Source organism: Myiozetetes cayanensis, unplaced genomic scaffold (assembly GCF_022539395.1).
Source record: "Myiozetetes cayanensis isolate MyiCay16 unplaced genomic scaffold, myiCay2020 scf12, whole genome shotgun sequence".
In the NCBI taxonomy this organism is placed as follows: domain Eukaryota; kingdom Metazoa; phylum Chordata; class Aves; order Passeriformes; family Tyrannidae; genus Myiozetetes; species Myiozetetes cayanensis.
Genome location: NW_026086826.1, coordinates 4,287,492 through 4,309,628, shown reverse-complemented (window position 1 = coordinate 4,309,628; position 22,137 = coordinate 4,287,492). Strand labels below are relative to the sequence as shown.

The 22,137-nt window shown below is 41.1% G+C and overlaps 1 protein-coding gene across 1 annotated transcript in view; it reads left to right on the top strand.

Moving 5' to 3' along the window:
• Window positions 1-22,137, top strand: part of EIF2B3 (eukaryotic translation initiation factor 2B subunit gamma) — a 95,971-nt gene that overhangs the window by 6,544 nt on the left and 67,290 nt on the right. The window contains exons 3-4 of the mRNA XM_050306911.1: window positions 12,346-12,505; window positions 17,909-18,020. Coding sequence (XP_050162868.1) covers window positions 12,346-12,505; window positions 17,909-18,020 — 272 coding nt within the window. The remainder of the gene's footprint in view (window positions 1-12,345; window positions 12,506-17,908; window positions 18,021-22,137) is intronic.

Here is a 22,137-nt window from a genome sequence, read left to right as displayed (position 1 = left end):
AGGTTCTCTAAAGAGTAAACTTTCATCAGGAAGAAAAAAGCAAACCATTTGAATGTAAGGATGGCTTAATCTAGCCCTGAGCATGAACAATTAACTCTATACCTCTACCACAGATGATGAGAAAATAATCATCTTGCTCTGGATTTGTCTTCAAATTTCCTCACACATACTGCTTCGAGATTAAGGGGGTTTTAAATGTGACCATTTAAATCATCATAATCATTTAATCAGTTTGACATTTTTAGTAAAACAGTATGTTGATCAAGCTACTGTAAACTAAGGATGGTGTTGCAGGTGGACACAGCAGGTGCTAAGGTGTAATTTATAACTTCCATGATTCTTATCATGGAATTCTTATCGTTCTTATTTATTTAGCATCCTAAGATTGTTAATTGCCCAGAGCAGTGTGGAAGGGGGTGAGTGTAAGAGCTGTGGCTCTTTTTAAAATCATGTGTAATTGCTTTCTCCTCAACAGCAATCATTAGTCCTTGTTTCTGGTTTTCATTGGTAAGCAGCACTGGCTGGAGCCTTCAGGTGAGTTGAATCTGAATAGTAGGGAAATGGGTAAAAGCCTTGACAGTTTGTGGTGATACCTGATACACTTCCTAGCAAGAGAAGAGATGTGAGTGCTGTCTGCTGCAGACTGTGGTAGGAGATGATGTGGTTTTGTTTTTTGGGCAGCTTACCTTTCAGTGCTGATTTTTCTTCATCATTGTGGGGAGTAGCCTTTTTAAAAGTGAATTTATTGTGATGTTCCTTGAAATTTATGTAATGAAATCTCCTGGCTCACTCATAGAGGCTTTTCCTCTGTAACAGGTGTTGGTGGACACACTTTTTTCAAGTCCTATTTTAAAGTCTTCTGGTACATCCATTGGGCCTTTTCAGTGGGATTATTACAATACCCCAGTCTGTTGCTTTGTGACTTCTTCAGTCCAGACATGTGTCCTCGTTTATTCAACTTCTACTACCATTCTTAAAGGTCTTCTCTTGCAGTTTAATAGACCTCCTCTGAATGATTTACAGGGCCAGTATGCAAACTATATGTCTCATGAACCAACGTGTTATAAGACAGTTATAGCACACAGAGTTTGGCTACTAACACAGAAATTATGATTTTGGGGATTAGAAACAAGAATAGGAGCCCAAGAGTAAATTGCAATATCTCAGAATGTACTAATTGAAATAGGGAGCTGGTGAGCAGCCGCTTTGATGGAGGAAGGAAAGGTAAGTGCAAGACTAGAATGTATCAGGTAAAGTATTTTTTATGGTAGAGATCAGAAATTCATACTGTTTCTTAAAGCTTGAGAAGGTTTTTTTGCCAGGAATACTGAACAGGTGTGGAACTCAAATGTGTCAGATGTGGGACAAACATTAGAAAAGGAGATAAGATATTCAGAGTGAAATATAATTGGGTTTGAATTTCCTATGAGAAAACACAGGCTGAAAACTACAGAAAGGTTTTAATCAGAGAAGAACAGGATTGTGAGACCGTCTTCCAGGAGTAATCAAGATAAAAATCCTAGAATGAGAATCTGTTTTGTTGTTGTACTTCTGTTTTTAAATGAACTAGGGAATTTGATGCCTGGAATGGCAGGAGGCAGAGCTCTGACTTAGTGAACCCCTTTGGGAACTGTGTTTCTGTGACCCTCTGCTTGTGCCATCAGGCTGTTGCAGCCCTTTTTGGGGGTTGTAGGTGGTTGATGAAAAAAAATAAATGGCGAGTGGCGTCACTGTAGTTTACAAATGAGTTCCTCTGAAATTTAAACATCTCTAATATTTGACCATTTTGTTTCCTGTGCCGAATTTTACCAGACCCACACGGCTGCTGTCTGGCACCACCTCCCAAGCTGGGGCCTCTGCAGGCACCAGGTTGAGAAACCTGTTTAAATCATGAAGCCCTGTTTCAGGCTGAAGCAGGAGGTAGATTGGGTGTGCCTGGATCAAGCATTTGTACTGAATCTGTATTATTTTCATCCTCTGTTAAGCATTTCTCTCCCTTGTGTCACTCAGCTCAGTATACTCCAGCCAGTGATTAAAATGTGGCATTCCAGCAGAGTAACACCAGTGGAACAATTTCATATTTTCCTTCCCTGATGAGCCCTTAGTTGTGTTAATGGAAGCCCTGACTAATACGGTGTGAATTAATCAGCTTGTCTTCTGCTGCTATCGCCGGTGAGTGCTTGTGTGTGGAACGTTTCGTCTCAGGTGGTCCACCTGGTTTCCCCAGTTTTCAAAAAGTGAGATTAGAAAGCAATACAGCTCTTAAAAAGCTACCAAAAAAAAAGAAGAAGAAGAAGAAGAAAAACCAACTTCCTTTGAACAAATAAACAAAGGTTGAAACTCCAGATTTCTCTCGGTATGCGCGTCTCTGGGAGCCGTGTTGTGGAAAGTGTGATGTCACGGCGGTGGTCTGCGTGCCGCTGAGGGTCACTGATCCGTGGAGTCTTGGCCGGCATGGCTAAGCGCTTCGCTTCCTCTGCTGAAAAATCTCCTTTCCAAACACATGATGTAAGGAAGCTTGCTGTAACGGCTGGGAGGTGGAATCAGAGTCCTTTTGGTGGGACTGAGCAGAGTTCGGTGAGTGTGGAAAGAAAAACTTCAGTCCCTGTAATATAGGGTGATGTGGTTCTTTCTTTTTGTACTGTCAGTGGAAATAAAAAAAAAACCCTCTAAATTAAATTCATTTGTAAGAGGCAAGATCTCTCTCTGTATATAAGCAAGGCTGAACTAAATATTCGTCTATTTTGAAATAGTAAAAAGAATTTAATCATTTCTTTTCTGGCACACCTGACAGCAAATATTGCTTACTTAACTGTTTAAACTACAAATAAAAGTTGCTGTCTTGCTGATTTTTCTAATTTTGCCTTTCACAACATTGTCAGTGGGAAAAGGGGATTTATCAGATGGCAGCTCACAGGATATGTACCTACTTGTTTCCCTCTCTGCCTGCTATTGGAAGCTGCCACACTGAAGGCACCAGGCAAAATTTACTACAGCTTGGATGCCCAAGTCCTGTTCCCAAAGCACAGCTGATTGTCTCAGTAGAAAGCAGCTCTACTGGCAGGTGCTCAGGCTGCTTGTAGTGCTGTGGGGAATGATACAGCACTGCCTGACTTTGTACTTGATGACTTTGAGGACTTTCCTCTGATCATTATTTTTCTTGGCAGGGTAAGAGTTAAAGAATCCAGTAGTGGTTGGGGGGTTTTGTTTGTTTGTTTGCTTGTTTTGTTGGGTTTGTGTTTTTTTTAATCTTACCCAGCTTTATAAGAACCTAGCTAATGAAATTAATTATTTTGCTGCCCAGCTTTACTGTGGATAATGGCTAAACCATCAGAAATTTGAATAAGGCAATTAGCTCTGAAGGTTGGATCAAGAATGATTATTAGGGCTTTTGCTGTTCTGAACATTGTCAGCTAAAGAGGACGCCTTCCATCATACAGGCAGGCAAAAACCTGAGGTGTTTTGCAAGAAGAGTCTTGACAGACCTGAGATGCCTGTCAGTTTTAATTGTTGTGTCTCCCACTGCTTGTCCTTATCCTTTTCATGCTCCTGGGAACTCAAGGCCTGTGCTCATTATGTTAACCGGTACCTCTTGTTCCCATGTAGAAGTTGATGGTCAGCATTTCTCCTGTATTACAGTGTGTGTTTTCATTTAGACCCTGTGTGGTTTCTGATGAATTACACAAATTCAGCCTATTCTACTTGCAGACTTAGTGAGCTCTTTGCACGTGTATATGGCTGAAGTAATTTGTTTAAAAGCGTCCTGGTAAAAAATATTTTCCTGTTTTTGTGAGCTGCTACCAGTTTTCATTTCTGGGGAGTAAATAGCAGTGCTCATTTTGGTAAACCATCCTTCATTTTCCCTATTTCAAGTATATACAGCTGCCTTATGTAAATAACTTACTGTGCTTAAATCACGGCATTGTGACAGCTGTAGTGCCCACAACTGCCAGGAAAAACCCCAACCTCCTATGAGAGAAGATCTGTTAAGATCCAAACACAGGGAAAACACACGAATAGAAATCGTGCAGGCCAGAAACAAAGTAAAAAGGGCTGTGGACAGCAAGGAAGGAACGTTATTCCAGAAAAATGTCCAAGTAACCTCCTTGCAGGCGGTGTTTCTCAGTGAGTATTCACCCCTTGAAAGAGAAAATGGGAATGTTTGGATCAAACGCAGTTGCGTGTGTTAACCTCAGCACATAGTTCCAGTGATTGGGGAATGTGGGAGGGAGTGGATGCCAAGCGTCAACCCATGGAGTGACCGTGCTGGAGAGGGTTTTTCCCTGCGTCTGGTTTTGCAACCTGGTAAGCAGTGTAGCACTGATAACAGGAATGTGGTGCTGTGAGCAGCACACGCTGTCCCAGAGGCTGTCACTTTGCTCAGCACTGGTTGTTTGTCACTGTTTAATTTGGTGAAAGCTGTGGTGAAGATCAGCGGACTTGCAAGATGCCCGGAATTCAATTTGACGTTTTTGTTGTGTTACGTGGGAAACCCACATAGGTTATCTCACTTTTTCTTCGTTCTGTGCTGAAAAAGAAAAAACAAATATGTGTTCAGATTTTCTTGAAGTGAATTTAAGGCATTCTTCTGTAACATAAATTCTGTTTACTCCTTTGGGAAGATGTAGACTTAATAGTGCTGGAAAAAGCAGTGGAGGCCTTGACATCTCTGTAACATTTTTCTCACAACAGCAGTTGCTGCAGACCAAATATCACTGGAAAAATTGGAGAGGTGCTAGGAGGAGAAGGTGGTGTTGTGTGGAGGGCAGAATAACAGGAATCTACAGTTCATAACAGTGTTTTTATTTAATACAGCATGATTAGTTTTTACAGGAAGACCCCAGCATTTGAACAAAGCTGATGGGGTCTCCCTCAGGTGGTTGTCCCTCCTGTGCAGGCTGCAGGCAGTAGCAGTGCCACTGAGCTGTGTCTCACAGAGCCTGTGCTTTGCAGAGCACTGGGTTTTCTTTTGAAGCAGAGTTGAAACTGGGTGTTGTGTAATGACTTGTTTTGACCTTGGAAAGAGTTTCACACCATTTTTTTTTTTTTTAATTTAAGATCGTGCTGATACTAGCTGCAGGATGGCAGAATGATTCCTGAGGACACATGCTGTATATGTTTTGGTTTTCATTTACTGTCTGGCTTGAGTCTGCAAGGAACCATTATGATCCTCTGGTCTGTATGGGAATTTGCACCCACTAATTAGGGCTGCTAGCCCCAAAACTTACGGATGACTTAGTGATAAGTGTTTCTGAAATCGAGCAAGACTTTCTTCATCTACCAGAACGTATGAATAGTCTATTACATACTTTGATATTTTATTCCAGGTTATACTTACTCTCCCTTTTAAACCGCTTTGTGTTTTATTCCTACGCTGAACACCGATTCCCAGCCCCTGAATCCAGTCGGGCCTGCTTTTAGTTGTGTTGCTGAGAGATCTGCAGTCCAGGTGACTGCAGACTGTGGGCCTTCTTTCCCTTCAATAAGTTGAGCCGGTTGAGCTCCTTTAGGACTCCTTTTTATTATTATTGTGTGTATGGCTACAGCACCTGACTGCCTTAAGGCTCTGCTTCCATTAAGTGTTAAGCCTGGGCTTGAGCTCCGGGCTTTGGCAGCAATCCTGCTGCGCTGCTGCCGTTGAGGTTGGAGCCCGACTGCCGCGTTCTCCTCTCTGCTCATGCGAGGCAGAGAGTCCAAGATCAGCTGCACAGCAGGTCTGGCGCTGCTGCCGTCCAGGTAGTCCTGGAAACCTGCCTTCCAGGAATGGGAGTGACGAGGAGAGCGCCGTTTGTTTTGGGAGTTCTTCTGCCTGGGAAGGAGGGATCTGTTCGTGCACTGCTTTGAGCCAGGGGAGAATTTAGCTTGCCAGGCTGTGTGAACTGGTGAATTTGGGGTCTGGGTTCTGGGGTGCTCCCCTGAGCCTCAGCAGGCATGGTTCTTGTGGTGTTGGTGCACGCTTTCTGGATGCCTTTAGATGGGAAGAGCTGTCTCCTCTGTGGCATACTCAGGATCTGGGTGTAAATCCAAGAGGTGACTCTTGATCTTGGGTAAATGAGAGAGCCCAGTGTGATGAGATGAAATGTGTCAGTCCAGTGCCCCAGTGTCCTGATAACCTGACAATTGTCAGCATTCTGCAAGTGTAAGGGTAGCAGATTTCTTTTATTAAAATTAAAAAAAAAAGAGAAAAAGACAGCAGAGCCTAAAGCCAACATTCTTTAGAAGATACAAATAGGTAATAGAGCTGGCAGCCTTTATTACTGTGAGGCAGGAGTAGATTTGCTAAGTGTGAGACAAGTGGAAGGGATGGGCTATTAAAGAAGGGTAAACAACTTGCAGAAAATGGAACCAGTGAAGAAGGGTGATGTGGTTGAAGGAGAAAGATGGGAAAATTATTTTTGGAGTACTGCATAAGTAGGACAAAATTGAATTTGTCTAAACCAGAGGAAAAAGTGGATTGCAAAGCCTGTGTTCCAGACTAGAAGTTTCACAGTTCAGTAAGAGTCATAATATCAACTTCCCGCTTTGAAAACATTCTTAATAAGTTTACCAACTTGTGTTCATCTCTAAACTTCTGGGTTTGGTTGCTGAGAACTGTAAATTACCCTTTTCCACCCCACGTGTCAGTTTGAGCATAGGTAACAAGACTTCCTTCTGGGAGGAGACAGGATGCCTTCCAGGCTTGAATATCTTTCCTGTTCCTAGCTTATATGTATGTAAATTAAAAAATATTGATTTTGGATGGTAGCTCTTGAGATACAAAGATAGCCTAAAATGGTGTTTTCATTGTATGATCCCATCTGATACAACACATAGGATGAGCCATGTGATGGGACTGGGGTTAAGTCTCCTCCCCAGCTTCTGGCATCTTTCTTGCAGCTTTCTTTGAGAAGATAAACAGTGATGCTGACAGGTTACGTATGTGAAGGCATTCACATTGCCCTAAGATATCCTCAACTGATGAATTCAGGGCCATCCAAGAAATTAGAAGAGAGTCCCTTGGCTCCCATGTTAGACTTTTCTGTTTTATCTTTTTTAAAGAAGGGAAAAAGAAGCCTCTAAGACTCCTCTTTCACATTCCACGCTGTCTTTAAGAAAAAAAAAAAACAAACAACATTTCTTCTATCTTTTAATGAGGAGATGTTGATGCTGGATTTTGGATTGAGAGACGTTCTGTGCCTCAATTGTCCCATCAGAAGAGTTATGAAGGTGCTGGTCTACAGCAAACTTGTTCTGCTGCAAGGTGAGAGCAGAGTGGGTAAATGCTTCATGTCTGCTAACAAAGTACTTAATCATGATTTTCTTCTGAATTTTGCTATCGAGGACGTTACAAAAGCAGAGTGGGAATTCCCAGCCAAAGGCAGCCATGTCAGTTGGTAGCTAACAAGATCCTGCAGACATCAAAAACTAAATGAGGTTCCCTGCTCCAGTTACAGCAACAGCCACAGAGCTTCAAAGAGGTTACAGGTGTGGAAATTGGAGGGCTCTTAATGGAGACTGAGATAAAAAGGGATTCTCTAAAGCTTTGGATGTAAGTTTCTGATCTGAAGAGTGGTGAGTAATGCAGTTGCTGTGAGGTATCTTTGGCTTTGCCTGAAGCACGCTAACAAGCAATCAAAATGCTTGCCCACAGCCAAACTGTTCTTTCCCTTTCCACTCTTTAGAATAATGAAAAGCATTACACACAAACCCACTGTTAATGCAACATGTGGGTGAAGTTCCAGGCCATTGTGTATAAAACTCAGTCTTAATTCCAGCAGTAATTATAACTTGTTCCTCTCTCCCCTCTTTGTATGGTGACACCGCAGGAAGTGATGCAAAGTTCTCTGTTTGTGCATGTGTTAACTTAGACTGAGTGTAGGAACAGTCTAATCTCTTGATTTTCTTTCTTTTGCTGTCAAAGTCTCAGCTGTAATAATTTGCAGTTGGAAATTTTTAGCCTTTAATTTCAACTTTTTGTCCATTTTCAGTTCTGTTAGGAGCTGGTTCTACTGCTTGTGGATGTCTTACTTCTTTTCTGTTTGTAATGCAATCTGACATTTGTTTTCCTCTTTCTCTTGAGGCTGATTTTGTTCATATTAGAGGCTTCTTTGCAACACATGTTTTCTCATTTTCTGGTCTGCTGTTTTTAAGGCCATCAGCAGTTTAGGCTATGAGGTCCTGCCCTTGTCTATACTTGATAGAAAAAGCATAGTGAATACCACTAAAAATTGGTCATTTGCTGCCAACTATCTGTGGTAACCTTGACATCTCCTGTTTGATCATAAGGGCTCCAGCAATAATTGCTGAATATAAAAGGGTTTTTAGCATTGCCTTTGTATGCAGGGTGTGAGAAAGTCCAAGGCTTTTTATTTATGCTGGTATATTACACCATATAATTGCATCCATCTTTTGATCTGTGGTATGAATTAGTTCCATTGAAAACATGTTTTCTATTTTTAAATCGGTTGAACTGAGTTCTTGAAACATTGTGCTTTTTAGTCTTGTTTTTGTGTAGATTTTCCATACTGTGCTTGGTTTAGTATAATTGTTGACATGTTGGTTTTCAGTGTTTTTTCTTTACTGTTCTCTCTATTTTGTATAAATCTCTTGATGGTTTATGTTACGCTGTTTTATTTATCCTGATCAAGTATGTAAGTTATTTCATAATACCTGATGATTTTATAGTTCAGAAACATTTGGTGAAGTCCTGTTAGCCAGTGTGGGAAGGGTAGAGTGGAGATTTGGGGGCCTTAAGTGCCATGTGCCTGTACTTGACTGAACTCTCTGTGTTGAGTGATCACTGGATTGGAAGCCCAGAACTCCAATAATTCATAACGTCAGTAGGGATGGAGAATTGTCTCCTTGAAACTCAGATCATGGGTGGGATGGTCTCTGCAGGACCCCATTTTTCTCCACTGATCAGTATCCGAATCTACATTTTGAATTTGAATGACTAAATTGTAAATCTGAGGTTAAACGGGATTACTGACGCCCTAGGTGACTCTTCAAGGAGCATCATATTCTCCTTGTCTTTTCCATGGCTCTGTAAGGCTGCTGCCTCCAGATGAGTAGCACTGCAGTGTTTCCCTGTGTTCCCAAACCCAAAGTCATTTGCTGTTCACTTATGATGCTTGATGGCGTTTTCACCTGCTCTGTACAGCAGCTTCAGTGGTAGAACCCCCCAGTCTGTGACAAGGGCTCCTCTTTGCCATTGAAGCAGTAGACAAAATGGCACGAATGAAGTTCAGCAGAGCAGGAAAATGCCAGAAATTCCAAGCATTTGTTCCATGCCCCATCCATTAGGTGGTCCTCCTTGAGTTAAGACCCTTGCCTTGTCCTGCCCCTGGTTGTAATGAGTGCTGAGCGTGCATTTGTGCGTGCGTTTTCCTTCCTTTCCTTTCCTTCTGCTTGGGGTGTGTGCTTGCTGGGGTTTTTTTTAATCAGTTCATGTTGATTCTTATCATCTGTTTGTATAATAGTTTGGGGTTGATGTAATCATTGTTACATGTATTTCATTAAGAGATGTATGTGTGTGTGTGTGTGTACTTAGGTGTTTGCATAATTCATGAAGTCAAGTATGTTCACATACCCCTTGTTAGCACATGAGTGCGTGTAGTAAGTGCGTACTTCTCTTCTTTGTAGCAGTGGCTTGTTGGGAAAGGTGCACTGTATTTATTTGGCATGTATATATGTAAAAAAACCCACAAGCTCTACCATTTATTTTCTTTCTTCTACGCCCACCCCAAAAACGTAAAGAAAAACACGCACTTCTGCTAAGGTTCTAGGACGGTTTATTTTTTCTTTCAACCATTAGTTTATTCATTCAGGAGTTGTACACTGGCAAAAAAAAAAAAAAAAGAGTGCATCCATTAGACAGTGAGGGCTTTATTTACGAGGGGGGTGGTGTTTCAAAGGGGAGGCTGTCAGGTCCCAAAAGAGCCTTTCATGGTGTATTCTCAGCGTGCTTCTGAGGCCACTGCTCTGCTCATCAGGAGGAGAGGCAGAAATGTGGGCTTTACAGAGCAACTGTGTGTTTCACTGGTCCCTGCGCTCACTGACGTTTATTTACATATTGGGAGAGTAAATGGGTAGAACAGATGGCAACCAGACATTTGGTGGTTCTGTTCCCGTATGCTCCTCAGGGGTCTTGCATTCAGTTTTTGCAAAAGGCTTGTCCTATAGCGAGGAGAGAAAACCCAGGAGCCTGGTCAGAACTATGAAACGCTTGTTGGGTTTTTGCGTTAGTGGCGGATTAAAGCATTTAGTAAGATGTGAAATAATTACAAGGTTTGTTTAACAAGCCGAGGTACTCGTTCCTTAGGACGAAACTGTTGGAGGGTCTGCCTGTCTCGTTTTATTACTTCTTATTTTCACCACTGGAGTGAATGCATTTAGAGTTGAAGCTGGCAATCTCTTCCTTCTACAGAGTGAGTTTGAAAAGTACAGGTCTATTTATATGTGTCTTGAATACCTTTTGGCCTTTTCTACAAATATCGTAACTCACGTGTGCTCCTGTAAAAACAGAATATCTGAAAATTTTGCAGGATTTTCCAGGATATTTAATATGTGTTTCTTCACAGTTTACAGTTGTGAAGCGGGAGATTTACTTCCATACCAAGCTGAATTTTTTTCTTATTTTCTTTGTACACCCCTGGAATGTTGGACCAGGGCTGCTCCAGAGTGCTGGGCAACTTGCTTTAGTGGATTAGGTTGTTGGGTTTTTTTCCAGTGTGTGCATGTTGGTTTTTTTAGAGAAGTGGTAATTAAAGCACTTTTGCTGGGCAAAACTCTTAATATAAAATACACATTTTGAAAGTATGTTAAAAGGAGTGATGCAAGTCGGGTTTTGAATGTGTAAAATTCTCAACCTGCACATTGTTCCTTCCTGTAAAGCAGCCAGGTGTTTCTCGGTAAAGTAGGGAGAAATCACATGAAAATTGAAGAGCTTGACCTTTTGCACAGCATGCCAAATCCAGCTCCAACAGTTTGTGACATGATGAATTCCAGTGCCTTATTGGTAAACACGTGAAACTGCCCAGCATTTATAGGAGAACCTGTCAAATAATGTAAATTCCAGACCTGAGTTAGTCTCAACTACAATGTGAAATCTCCTAGTATTGGATAAAATCTGTAAACCAAGCTTTGCTATAATAAACCTTTCTGTAATGAGCGGTCAGTCCTGGAACAGTTTACTTTAAACTAGTTTTAAAAAGTAGAAGCAGAATTGCTGATCCTCCATGGATTAACTCAGGTTTTACAAAGCGTTTTCTAGTGCCCTTCTTATTAAATATTGACTTTTTGAAAGAGAAAGCTAGGCAACCACGTCACACTCTGCAGGGAGGCTTACCATGGTAAATGGTAGCACAGAAAGCGAAAATGGTAAATGTCACGGAAGAAACACTGTCTTCTTGAGGCACATTTAGAAGGTTGATCATTAACAAAAAGTGGTAACTTGCTACTTTTCTGTAGGCCATGCTGCACAAATATTATGTTAGGATTAGTTTAAATGAAAGTAATTGCTGAACCAGTAGGTTTTTGGCAGTATATTCCACAACCCACGTGAAATACAGAAGATTTTTTTCTAAGTAAGGGTTTTTAGCCAGATTATATTGATAGTGTGCACTGTAGTGAAGCTGCCATGTCTCACTTGGCACGTGACAACGTTTCTGTGATCTGTGGGCAGTTCTCTTGAATACTTGGTAAGGGACTTTGGAATCCTTTGAGATCAAAATTAAATACAAGCCTGTTATTAAATAGGACCTAACTTCCTCTTTTTTTTTTTTTTTTTCTTTTTTATATAGGGTATTGCTGGTTTTAGGAAATGTATTTCTAAACTGAGCCCACCATGGCAGTGCAATTACTGAGTAAATCACATCCTAGATAGTCTTTGCTTTTTTTGTCCCCCGATAAAATAACATAGTTTAAATATCTTTTTCAGTGGTTTGTAGCCAGATGCTAAGTCAGCTAAAAAAGATTTCTTCAGAAAGGTTTCTTTTCTACATCATTATATAACTAAAAGTAGCTGAAAATACAGCAGAATTTCCTATCAGTCTTGAAAAACCATGGCTTCTGTGTCCTTAGGAGCAGACGAGGACAGTTTAGATGGTCACATATTCTTTATGGTCCAGAGCTGGATAAGCATTAACCAAATAACAGTAACAGCAGGACTCAAGGAAAGTACACTGGTAAAAACCAGGAGATATTTTTGGCAGGGTGTGGGCAGACCTTGTGTTTTCTTTAGGTTTAAAAAAAAAAAAAAAGAAAAAAGTTAACGTGTGTATTTGGTTGTTGGGTCCTCAAATGCTAATCCATATGTGGTAATTTGTATCTCTGAAGGGTGTGGGGTTTTTTTTTCTTCTTTGACAGACTGATGTCTTGGTGTTGAGCTGCGATCTGATCACAGATGTTGATTTATATAAAGTTGTGGATCTCTTTCGGACACATGATGCTACCCTCTCCATGTTGATGAAGAAAACTCATGAACCAACAGAAGTGGTACCAGGACAGAAAGGGAAGAAAAAGCCAGGTATGTAGATAGGAATACATATTTAGTAGTAAATTATAGAGAAACCACTGGTATGTATGATATGTTTAGTTACCAGTCCCAGAGCAAAAGAAAGAAAAAAGGTACAGATGCCCTATTTTTCCTCAGATTCCCTGATGAGGGTGTGGCTTGGTTTTTTCCAGCTCAGAATTAAGTATTAGACTCGTGTAATCTTGCAGGCTCTGATCCAAAGCTCACAAGAGTTAAGGGAAAAGCTCCAGGTGACTTCAGTGAGTTTTGGATGGAACCCTGGATTTTTGTTACATATGAGCATTAAAACCGTTAGGTTTTTCAAGAGCATGAAGCATCAGCCAGATCATAGCTGGGAATTTTACCACTGACCAGCACTAGGTGGGTAACAAACGCTTCTAGAAATTCTCCCCTCTTGTGGTACGTACTGAATTACTCTTCTGAAATCACATCCAGGAGCCTCTTGCTAGGCAAAACTCCCACTGATTTCAAGGACTTGGTTAGATGCTTATCTTGTCCCTCTTACCATACTATCTTAGTTAGTGCCTTGTAATCTTTAATGTATCTGTTCTCACAACACTGCTGTAAGGCAGAGCAGGGCTATTATGCCCGTTTTACTTACATGCTGAAAGTGCTAAACACCATACAGTTGTTCCCACACCAAACCTCTCATTTTCTTTTAATGATATATGTTAAATTGCTGAGCCTAGATTACTGCCAGCCTAGTGGGTCCTGGTCTGTGATTAAAGCTCAGAGGCATTACAGGAATACGAATAAGAAAGTGTAGCTTCAAACTGTTTGAGAGAGGAGCGAAATGCAAGCCAACAGTTGGACTACGTGTGTGTCTGAAAGTGGAGGAAATGTGTTTTAAGAGAAAGCTGCTTAGACTCTGCATGAAAAGATTTTTCTGGAGCGAAGTGCAAGGTTAGTAGGGCTGAAAGCATTTAGTACTTGGACTCTCAAACAGCTCTAAACCCCCATATTTCTGAAAAGGCAATCTAAGTGCTAATGGCACATAAAACGTTGTCAAGAGCCCTGCTACAGCCACAGAGTTGAGCATTCAGGAGCTGTAAACTAATGGGTCTGTGGTTAAACATCATAGAGCTGCCCAGCAAGTGAGCTCTGAGCACACAGGGTGGGGGCAAGGAGGTCTGTGAGGATAAACAAGATCATCTGAAGACTCTCTGCAAATATAAACACGTCACTTTGTACGTGCATTCTTTTTTTTGTTTGTTTTTATGTCTGTGTGCTTGACTTCATAGCATGTGTCTTCCTACACCACTTGTTAAAATTTGTGTATGGTTTCTCTGGTTTTTAAAAGGCCAAACTTGAAAAGACTAAAATTCCCTTAAGTAGAAGGGTTTTACCACCCATGGTGTTTTATTGTGGGGCTTGGTGCTAAGGTCTCCTGCCCAAAGCTACTCTACTTGAGCTCTCACGGACAGCACTGGTGATATGTTTTCTGTAAACTGCCTCAGATGAGACATGAACCCTACCAGACCTTTCTCAGTCATTGGTTTAAAGCGGTGGAGTGCCAAGACAAGAATTTTCGGTTCTTCTCCAGGTTCTGAAGGAGGGCAGTACATTTTAGAGAGCACCAGACCCTTCTGCCTTTCGTTCCTACTTGACCGAATGTACCCCATTGTTGTCAACACCATCCTAGCTAATCTTCCTCTCTCTTCCCGTGCTGGCCTCTTACCACCACCAGCCTCCATTCTTGTTCTCTTTGCTTAGTTTCCTCCCTCAAGGTTCCTTGTCAAGAGCCCAGCTTCTCTTTGTCATATATTACCCTTTTCTTTCACTGCCAGTTCCATTCTCTCTTCTGCTTCTGACTTCTCGTCTTGATCTGCTTCATTTATCTACCTGTAGTCACCTGTTTTCTTCGAATTCCTGTCTCTGTGGTCTAGTGTCCTTTCAGACAGTCCCAGTTCCACTAGTTTTCAGGGACTGCTTTCTCTCCTTTCCAGCCTGTCTGGCAGAATCCTTGTTTTTCTGTTTTTCTTTCCCCTCACCCTTGCGAGCTTATGAGTTTTACTTCCTTGTAAAAAACAGGTTGCAAAAACGCAGCAGATTAAGCTCTTTCCCTGGGAGCAGAGCATCACAGCGTGGCTGTGGAACCTCGTGGCTTGTGTGCTTTTCACGTACCACAGAAAGCTTTAGATAGCACCTGCTATTTGATCAGTCCTAGGAGCTGAGGCATTGGAACAACCTATTATTAAGAATAGAGTACACAGAAAATAAAAAGTAAAAAAGGCAAGTCTAGAGAAGTGTAGAGCATGTGAACCTGCAGGTTTTCAAAGACTGGTAAGAGCTTTTCCAGGGAAGGGCCACCAAACTATTTCAAATTACGCTAAACCCTCTTTTTTCTTTAGCCTTAGAAGCAGCTGAATGGTTTTCACTGAAGTTTCTCAGATGTTCCTCTTAGGGCGGGCATCTGGCATTGGAAATTTCATCCCAGACAGTTAAAACTTGGTGAAGCTTATAAGGAACTGAAGACAAGATACTAATGTGGAATATGTTAGGCAGTTTTTCATAGTATGTGGCACTATTAGCTCTGTCTCTAAATCGTGACACATCTATGTTTCTGTGTACTTGCACTGTATTGTGGAAATGTTTGTGTTAGGAAATGGATATTATTGAACATTCAAGAACTGTGATAAAAGGAACAGTTCTTAAATTAACATTAACTGCAGCGCTAAGTGCTATCAATTTGTGCTGATGATTTCCTGAAATGTTTGACTCAGCTGCAAATTACAGGGTCAAGTTCATTGGCTTTTATCTTTAGGGGATCACATATTGACAATAATCATCTCACTGGCTTTTTTAATTGAGCAATGGAAGGCATGGCCATAGAAAAAAACACAACACCGAAGTGCTAGTGAATGGCAGTAACCCAAATAAACAGAGAATGTCAGGAATTCAGACTCCCAGAGTGGAGCCCTGTGCCTCAAGATGGCCTGCAAGGGATTGTGTGGAAAATAGTGTCTGAACCTTTCTGTGTGTAAAGAAAGGCAGAAGAGATGGGGATGGTGACTCTTTCCTGCTTATTTTTCTTGTCTTGAAAGCAGCAGGCATGTCATCACTGGTATTCCCTGTGTTTGCCAGAAGACCTCTTGGTGGTCTTGAAGGCTGCATCGTGTGAATTCTCTCCCTTTAATTGAAAGGGTGGGGATACTGAATCTTGAACAAAGGTGTCTTTTTTTTCAAGTGTCAATTAATTATGTTTGATTTAAAAGCATTTTAGAAAATCTGACTGAAATTTATTTCTCCTCATCACCAAATTGCTCAACATTTTCTTGTGATGTCATGATTTCTTTAGATCGCTAAAGCCCTTGAAATAGATGAGAATCTAATTTCTAAGGTAATTAATAAATTGCAATATCAGTGTCAAATCCTTATTCATTTATCATGAGGAGGCAAAACACATCCTGCTTTCCATTTCCGTATTTTAAATGATTTTTTTTTTAAAGTTACTGTCACTGCAGCTTTAACATTTTTCTCATACTTTCCTTGAAGGGATTTTGTAAACTAGTTATGTATTCATTCTTCCATTTATTTATTCCTCACTAAATAAGGCCAGTGGGATTCGAAACAGCTCTCTTGTATCTCTGGATAATTGATTTTAGTAGTAAGTTTTGCCTTTTTTAGCTTTACAGTAGTGCTTAGTTATTGCCAGTGTACAGGGAAAAACCTGACCTGGCATCTGCTACAAAAAAACCCCACAGAGTGTTCTCGTGGCTTCACTGCTTGTTTCTTATCTATCCACACAAGCAATAGAAACCGGTTTGGTGTCTGTCACGTACCTGGTCCTGTTCTCATCAAGTGGGGTTTTTTTCCCTTGTTGCAGAGGGTTTTTCTGTGGCAGTGTAATATGTCACTTTACTGTAGGAACAACCAGGAGATGGGCAGGCAGGATCTGAACTTTGAGAGAAGTGTTGATACCTTGATGGAAGAAAATCAGACACTGTTGTATTTCTGACCTGTCAGGAGAACCCATTTAGGAGGCAGAGATGAGGGTTGATGAGCCCCTACTCTCAAACTTCATCACCCTCCATTGCAGGAGAACTGGCACTGCTTTCAAGACTTAAACTTGAGTTTTTACATCAAGTGAGCTTTATTGTAATTGTACTTAATTTGTCATAGTGTTACATGCTCAGGCCTATTTTTGTACTTCTCTGCTGTATGATTAATTTCTGAGAAGGCTTGGGGGATTTTCTGAAGAGGCTGTGCTTGATCACTTGGATCAAAGAGTGCCACAGGAGAACTTTTGACAGCTGTGTAGGTCTGACTGTATTTTGATAGTGGTTATTGCTATGGTAACTCTGAGAGAACAAGTAAAAGTAAAACACAAGGGATGGGGCTGAACTGGGAAAAATAAGGTTAAAAATAGTTTGGCTGAAAAAGATCTTAGAGAATTAGCTACTTCTAGGCCATGCTGTTAGTCCAGTGTGGTTAAAGGCTTAGAACTTAGGAGATCAAATATTTGCCGGTTTGGCCCAAAATAGTAGTATTTAGTGGGAGAAAGGAGATTTTTGTTAGAACTGTACCATGGCTTTCTCGTACAGCCTGTGGCTCTGTAAAAATTGATATCTGGCTGCCACCAGAGTGATGGTTCCTACTACAAAGTGAACATTAGAATAAGCTGCCACCACTGTATTCAGATGTTGTGGAAAACTGTTCGAAAAACAAATGCTTTACATTTCAGTAGGCCAAAGTCCCTGTTGATGCTCAGCCACTGATTGCAGGAGATGGGGATTGCCACAATAATATGTGTGACTGTTAGGTATTCTCTTGGTTGGCAGTTTTATAAATGGATATTTAAACCAAGTTAACTCACCCAGAAACATCTGTGGTAGAAGTCTTAGAATCTATGCTTTTGTGCCTGTTTGTGATTTAGGTTTGCTATTGCTATTAGTATTTATCTGAAATAGATGAGTTGCAAAATATTTATGTCTTAACTGAAATCATAATCTGCTCCAGACCACCTAGTTCCAATGTGGAGTGGCTTATGATGAGGAAGAAGCAGTTGGATTTTGAAAAACTCACTGCTTGCCTTGGGTTTGTTGTTGTGTAAATTAAGGTAGCAGGTTTTTTTTTTATTTAAAAAAAATTAAAAAGAGAAAGAAGGAAAGCATAGCTCAAGATAATGTTGCATGTAAGGACCTGTAGTTGGCATCTTCATAAAAAGGATGCAAGAAGCTTGCAGGGCCAGTGTTTTGAATGTCTTGATGTATATCAGCTACCCTGACTGAAAAGAAGTTGGAAAAGTTATCCATAAATATTAAATTCATTGATTTGCTGGGAAAGTCTGAAACCTAATATTTCATATTTTGGAGGGTGGTCGGTGGTCCCCTTTGTCTTTTCAACCTGCATTAAAGTGGGGTTATATAATGATTGTTTGGTTTTTTACTTCAGTGGAGCAGCGTGACTTCATTGGAGTGGATGACACAGGAAAAAGATTGCTCTTCATGGCTAATGAAGCTGACTTGGATGAAGAACTTGTCATTAAAAGATCCATCCTTCAGAAGTAAGCTCATGAGTCCTTGTAATAGAAACTGAACTTGGAATGGGGTAAAATAACTGTGTACTAGAAGTGGTGGTCAAAGCAGGGTGAGGAGGGAACAGGAAAAGCAGCTTTTGCAATATTCAAGGAGCAGTATTTTATTATTTGTTACATCATTACAACTGATTGATAGGCTTTTCTTACACCTCTGTTGTGAAAAGTTCCGGGGCAAGAAAAGGAATGCATGAAAAGGTAACTCTTGCTGAAATGAAGCCTGTATTGCTACAGTACAGATACAGTTAAGATTCAGACATCCTGAAGTGTTAGGCCTATGTCCATAATGTCCATAAATGCTGGTCTCATTGTTTGAATCCCAGATGGAGTTGCAGAGTATCCATGAGGGGCTCTCAGGATTTCATGACCCTCTTCTGCATATAAGGCACAAAAGCTCAGCTGTCTTTGCAGACCCCAAAAGTTTCATTAGAGAATCCACGTTATATCCACCATTAAACTGCACTGGGGACTTGGATGAATTTATTAAATATGTCAGAGCAGCTGAGCTTCCTGCACAGTGTAATTCATATCCATTAGTAGGAGAAGGAAAGATGACTTCTTGTTCATTACAGTCTTCTGTACAGTGATTTTAGCTGTCTCAGACACACGTCTGACGTTCTCTGTGGAGAGCTCTGCTGTCTCCTTGAGAAGGCCAACCTTTGTAGTCTGTCCCAGGCTGACAGTCAGACTTTCACCTCTGTGAGATGAGACACCTGTGGGGCAGCCATCTGAGAGCAGGGAATTCATCCATGTGGACCTTTTAAGTCAAGGATACGGACATCTGGGGTCTGCTCTCAGATAAATCTCTGCTGTGAAAATGCCTCTGGTGTGTGCTGTAGGCCACAGCTCGGTGTAATCTTTCCTTGAACATCCCGCTGCCAGATGTGAGGGAGCTGCTCTGTGCCCATGGAAAGAAGACCCCTCTTCTGCCCAAGTTTGAGGGTTACCCTAGAATGGGGGTGATCAAGAGTGGGCCCTGTTAACTGTTGTGATGGAAAGAACCTGTCCCAGCATGTTTCCACTGGCTCTTTCCTGGGTTTTTCTTGGACAGGGCAGGGACCAAGCTGCAGGCAAACCTTGTATACATACACAGCAGCTGATTTGCATAGAGTAGGAAATTCATTACTGTTATGTTCTGTGTTTTGTTGCAAATGAAGTCTAATAGATCTGTTTTGGGCTAGGGAGGAATATTATATCTACTGTTAGTGACAAGCTTGTTTTTATGACTTTCCCCTGGCACTAGTGGGTGGCTGTGGTATAATGACTTAGGAATTGCTGTAACATGTGTGATCTCAGTTGACCCCTGATTTTACAGGTTCATCTAACCAGAGAATTCTCATTCCTATAGCTAAATTAATCAGGCTTTATCCTGCAGGCTAAACTTTGCCCTCGGGAGCACCTGTTCAGTTACATTGTCTTCAGCAGATCTTCTTGATCATAACTATTTGGGATTTGGTAAATGGAGTGTTGGTGATACACAGATGGGATAAGAATCTGTGTGTCTCCCTGTCCTTCTTACATTTCCACAGCTATGAAAGCTAATGTAAAGCATTAGCCACCCTCCAAGCCCAAAGATGACAGGATAGTCTAGAAGAATAAAGATCTGCTAAGTGCTAAAAAGAAAATAAAAAGGATGCTTTGAAGCATCAGGCAGAAGTATTGGGCCAGTATCCACCTGGGTGAACCTCTGATATATTAAACTGCCCGCTGTGGATGCTGCTGTGCTCTCTGTGCTTTACAGCTGCCACCTTGGAGAAGCTCTGAGGGAAGCAAAACAGTATATGGAAATTGTCAAATATTTTCAATTGAGGCAAATCCAGGGAAGCAACAACTGTGGGAGCTCTAAGAAGACAAAGTGTTGGCAGCTAATGATGTTTTAACCACTGTGTTGTCTAGACCTGCTCAAGCCCTGACTTTCTCATGTGAGAAACAAAAGCAATGCTTAAAACAATCTTTGAAGTCTTTTTTTAATACATCATAGTAAAGCAAAGAGAGGAAAAAAAAAAAAAAAGGAAAGAAAAAAAGCAAGCCCAATCTCGTTTGCTTCATGGATCACTGGAAGTGACTGACTTTCAGCTGCCATGTTGGCTGTTTCTTGATCCCTGGACTTTGTTTTGATGAAATAACAGACTTTGTGGCAAGATGGTGGGAGAATTTCCAGTACACTCATTCATTCCTCTGTAAAATACAATAGACGTCTTGAGGCTGTTGCTTTTGTTTGTTTTGCTTTTAATGGTCCCTTTGAAGGGTTATAGTGGTCTTGTTACATGAACTCTAGAACTCCTCCAGTGCTTGTTTTGTTCTTCAGATCCTTTTTCTATTTTCTTTTTTCTCTCTCCTTTTAAAGAGGGGAGTGGAAGGAGGAACAGGGAGGGAGTGGTGAAAGGGATGGGAAGAGGGAAGCTGAACTTTTCTTTAAAGCTAGGAGTCTTGTTACTGGTAAAAAATCTAGATCCCATACAGAAATGGTTCAAAGGGCCTTTGGCTTCCCTTCCTCACAGGAGGGAAGTTGTGTTGACAAAACATCCAAAGCTGTAGAACGCTAATTTAAATCCTTGTAGAAAAACCTTTTTCCTGACCTTTGCCTTCTTCCTATCATTGGATTTCACGCTCTTCACTTTCCTGCCATAAAAGAGCAGCTGGTGGGGAGGGACAGGGGAAAACATACATTCTCCTGAGTACCTGTTGAGTATTAAATATTTATCTGCTCTTGACTCAGGCATTTTGTAATAATGAAAGTGTTGCGGAATGAAACGTTTTGATGGGATTTCTAAGCTCACGGTATAACCTGTTATTCTCTTTCTCAGATTTGGTTAGGATTTCTTTTCCAGATTTGTTGTTTTGATTTGTGTTGTGGGTTTGTAAGTCGTGGATAGCCATTTTGGGTTTGGGATTGCCTCTCCTTGTTAGACCACAGCGGAGAGTCTGGATTTTGCTCCTTTGCTTGCCAGAGCAAATCTGGCAAAGCTTTCTGTTCAGCTGTTAAAATTATCCTTTATTTTCCCTGCGCTGTTAATCACCCAGATGACAAGTCCCACAGGTAGCATCCACCCTTAGTAAACAAATGGAAGACAATATCAAATACATCCATCCAGGCACGTTTTGGTGTGCATCAGGATGGGCCAAGAAGACAAATTTATTGGTGGTGCCTAGAGAGACTAAAGCTGCTGGGGAAAGCATTTTCAAGGAAATGGTTCCCTGTTTGGGTAATGAGAGCTTATAAAAAGCCATGAACAGCCTGTGCATGTCATTCACTTTGGCAAATAGCTGCAAGATGAGATACTAGAATGAAAGAAATACAGTTTGGGGAAGTTTCAGAGCCAGTTTAGGGCCCTTTGAAGAGAAAAAAATAAAGTTATGTGCTCATCCCTGGAGCCTGGTTTTGCCGGTGACATCTCTCTGACTTGGGTCTTGACAGGATGAAGGAGTGAGGAAATGATGAGAATTCCATAGCTGCTGCCTCTGCTTTGGGAGGGGGCAAAGGTATTTGTTTTCAAAGCACGATTACAATGGACAGGGAGCTTTTTGCTCCACCTCTGATATTTATGGTCATGCAAAGTGAGACAGTAAAAGACACCTGTTGGAGCAGGTCTAAATTTGGAGCATTTCCTTTTAAGATCTTGTGGGCTGTGTAAGGGTGAGTTCAGCCTTCGTGGGTGTTCTGTCTGCACAGACGCAGGTGCAGGGCTTCTCCTAGAGAATATGTTAATAAATCACCGTGACAATCCCAGCTACTTATTACCTCATGTGCTTCAGACAGAAAGGAATACCTCATCTATAAATATATACAGTACTAACATTAGAAACCTTGAAGTAACAATGCAGATCTGTTTTTAAGATATTTTAATAATAAGAGGGGGGTAGGATGGGGGAGTTTTTTTTCTTCCTTCTCCCTTTGCATCATGAGAGTAAAAATGAATGGTGTAGTATAATTTCAAAAGTCAGCGTTGCCAAGTGGGTAGGTAATGGGAGTTCAGAAGTAGCTTTGATACACTTGATTTCCTTTCTGTTGCCTTGGGATATTGCTTTTTTTTTTTTTCCTGCTGATAATTTGTTTTAAAATAAGTAGATCATATATAAACACACT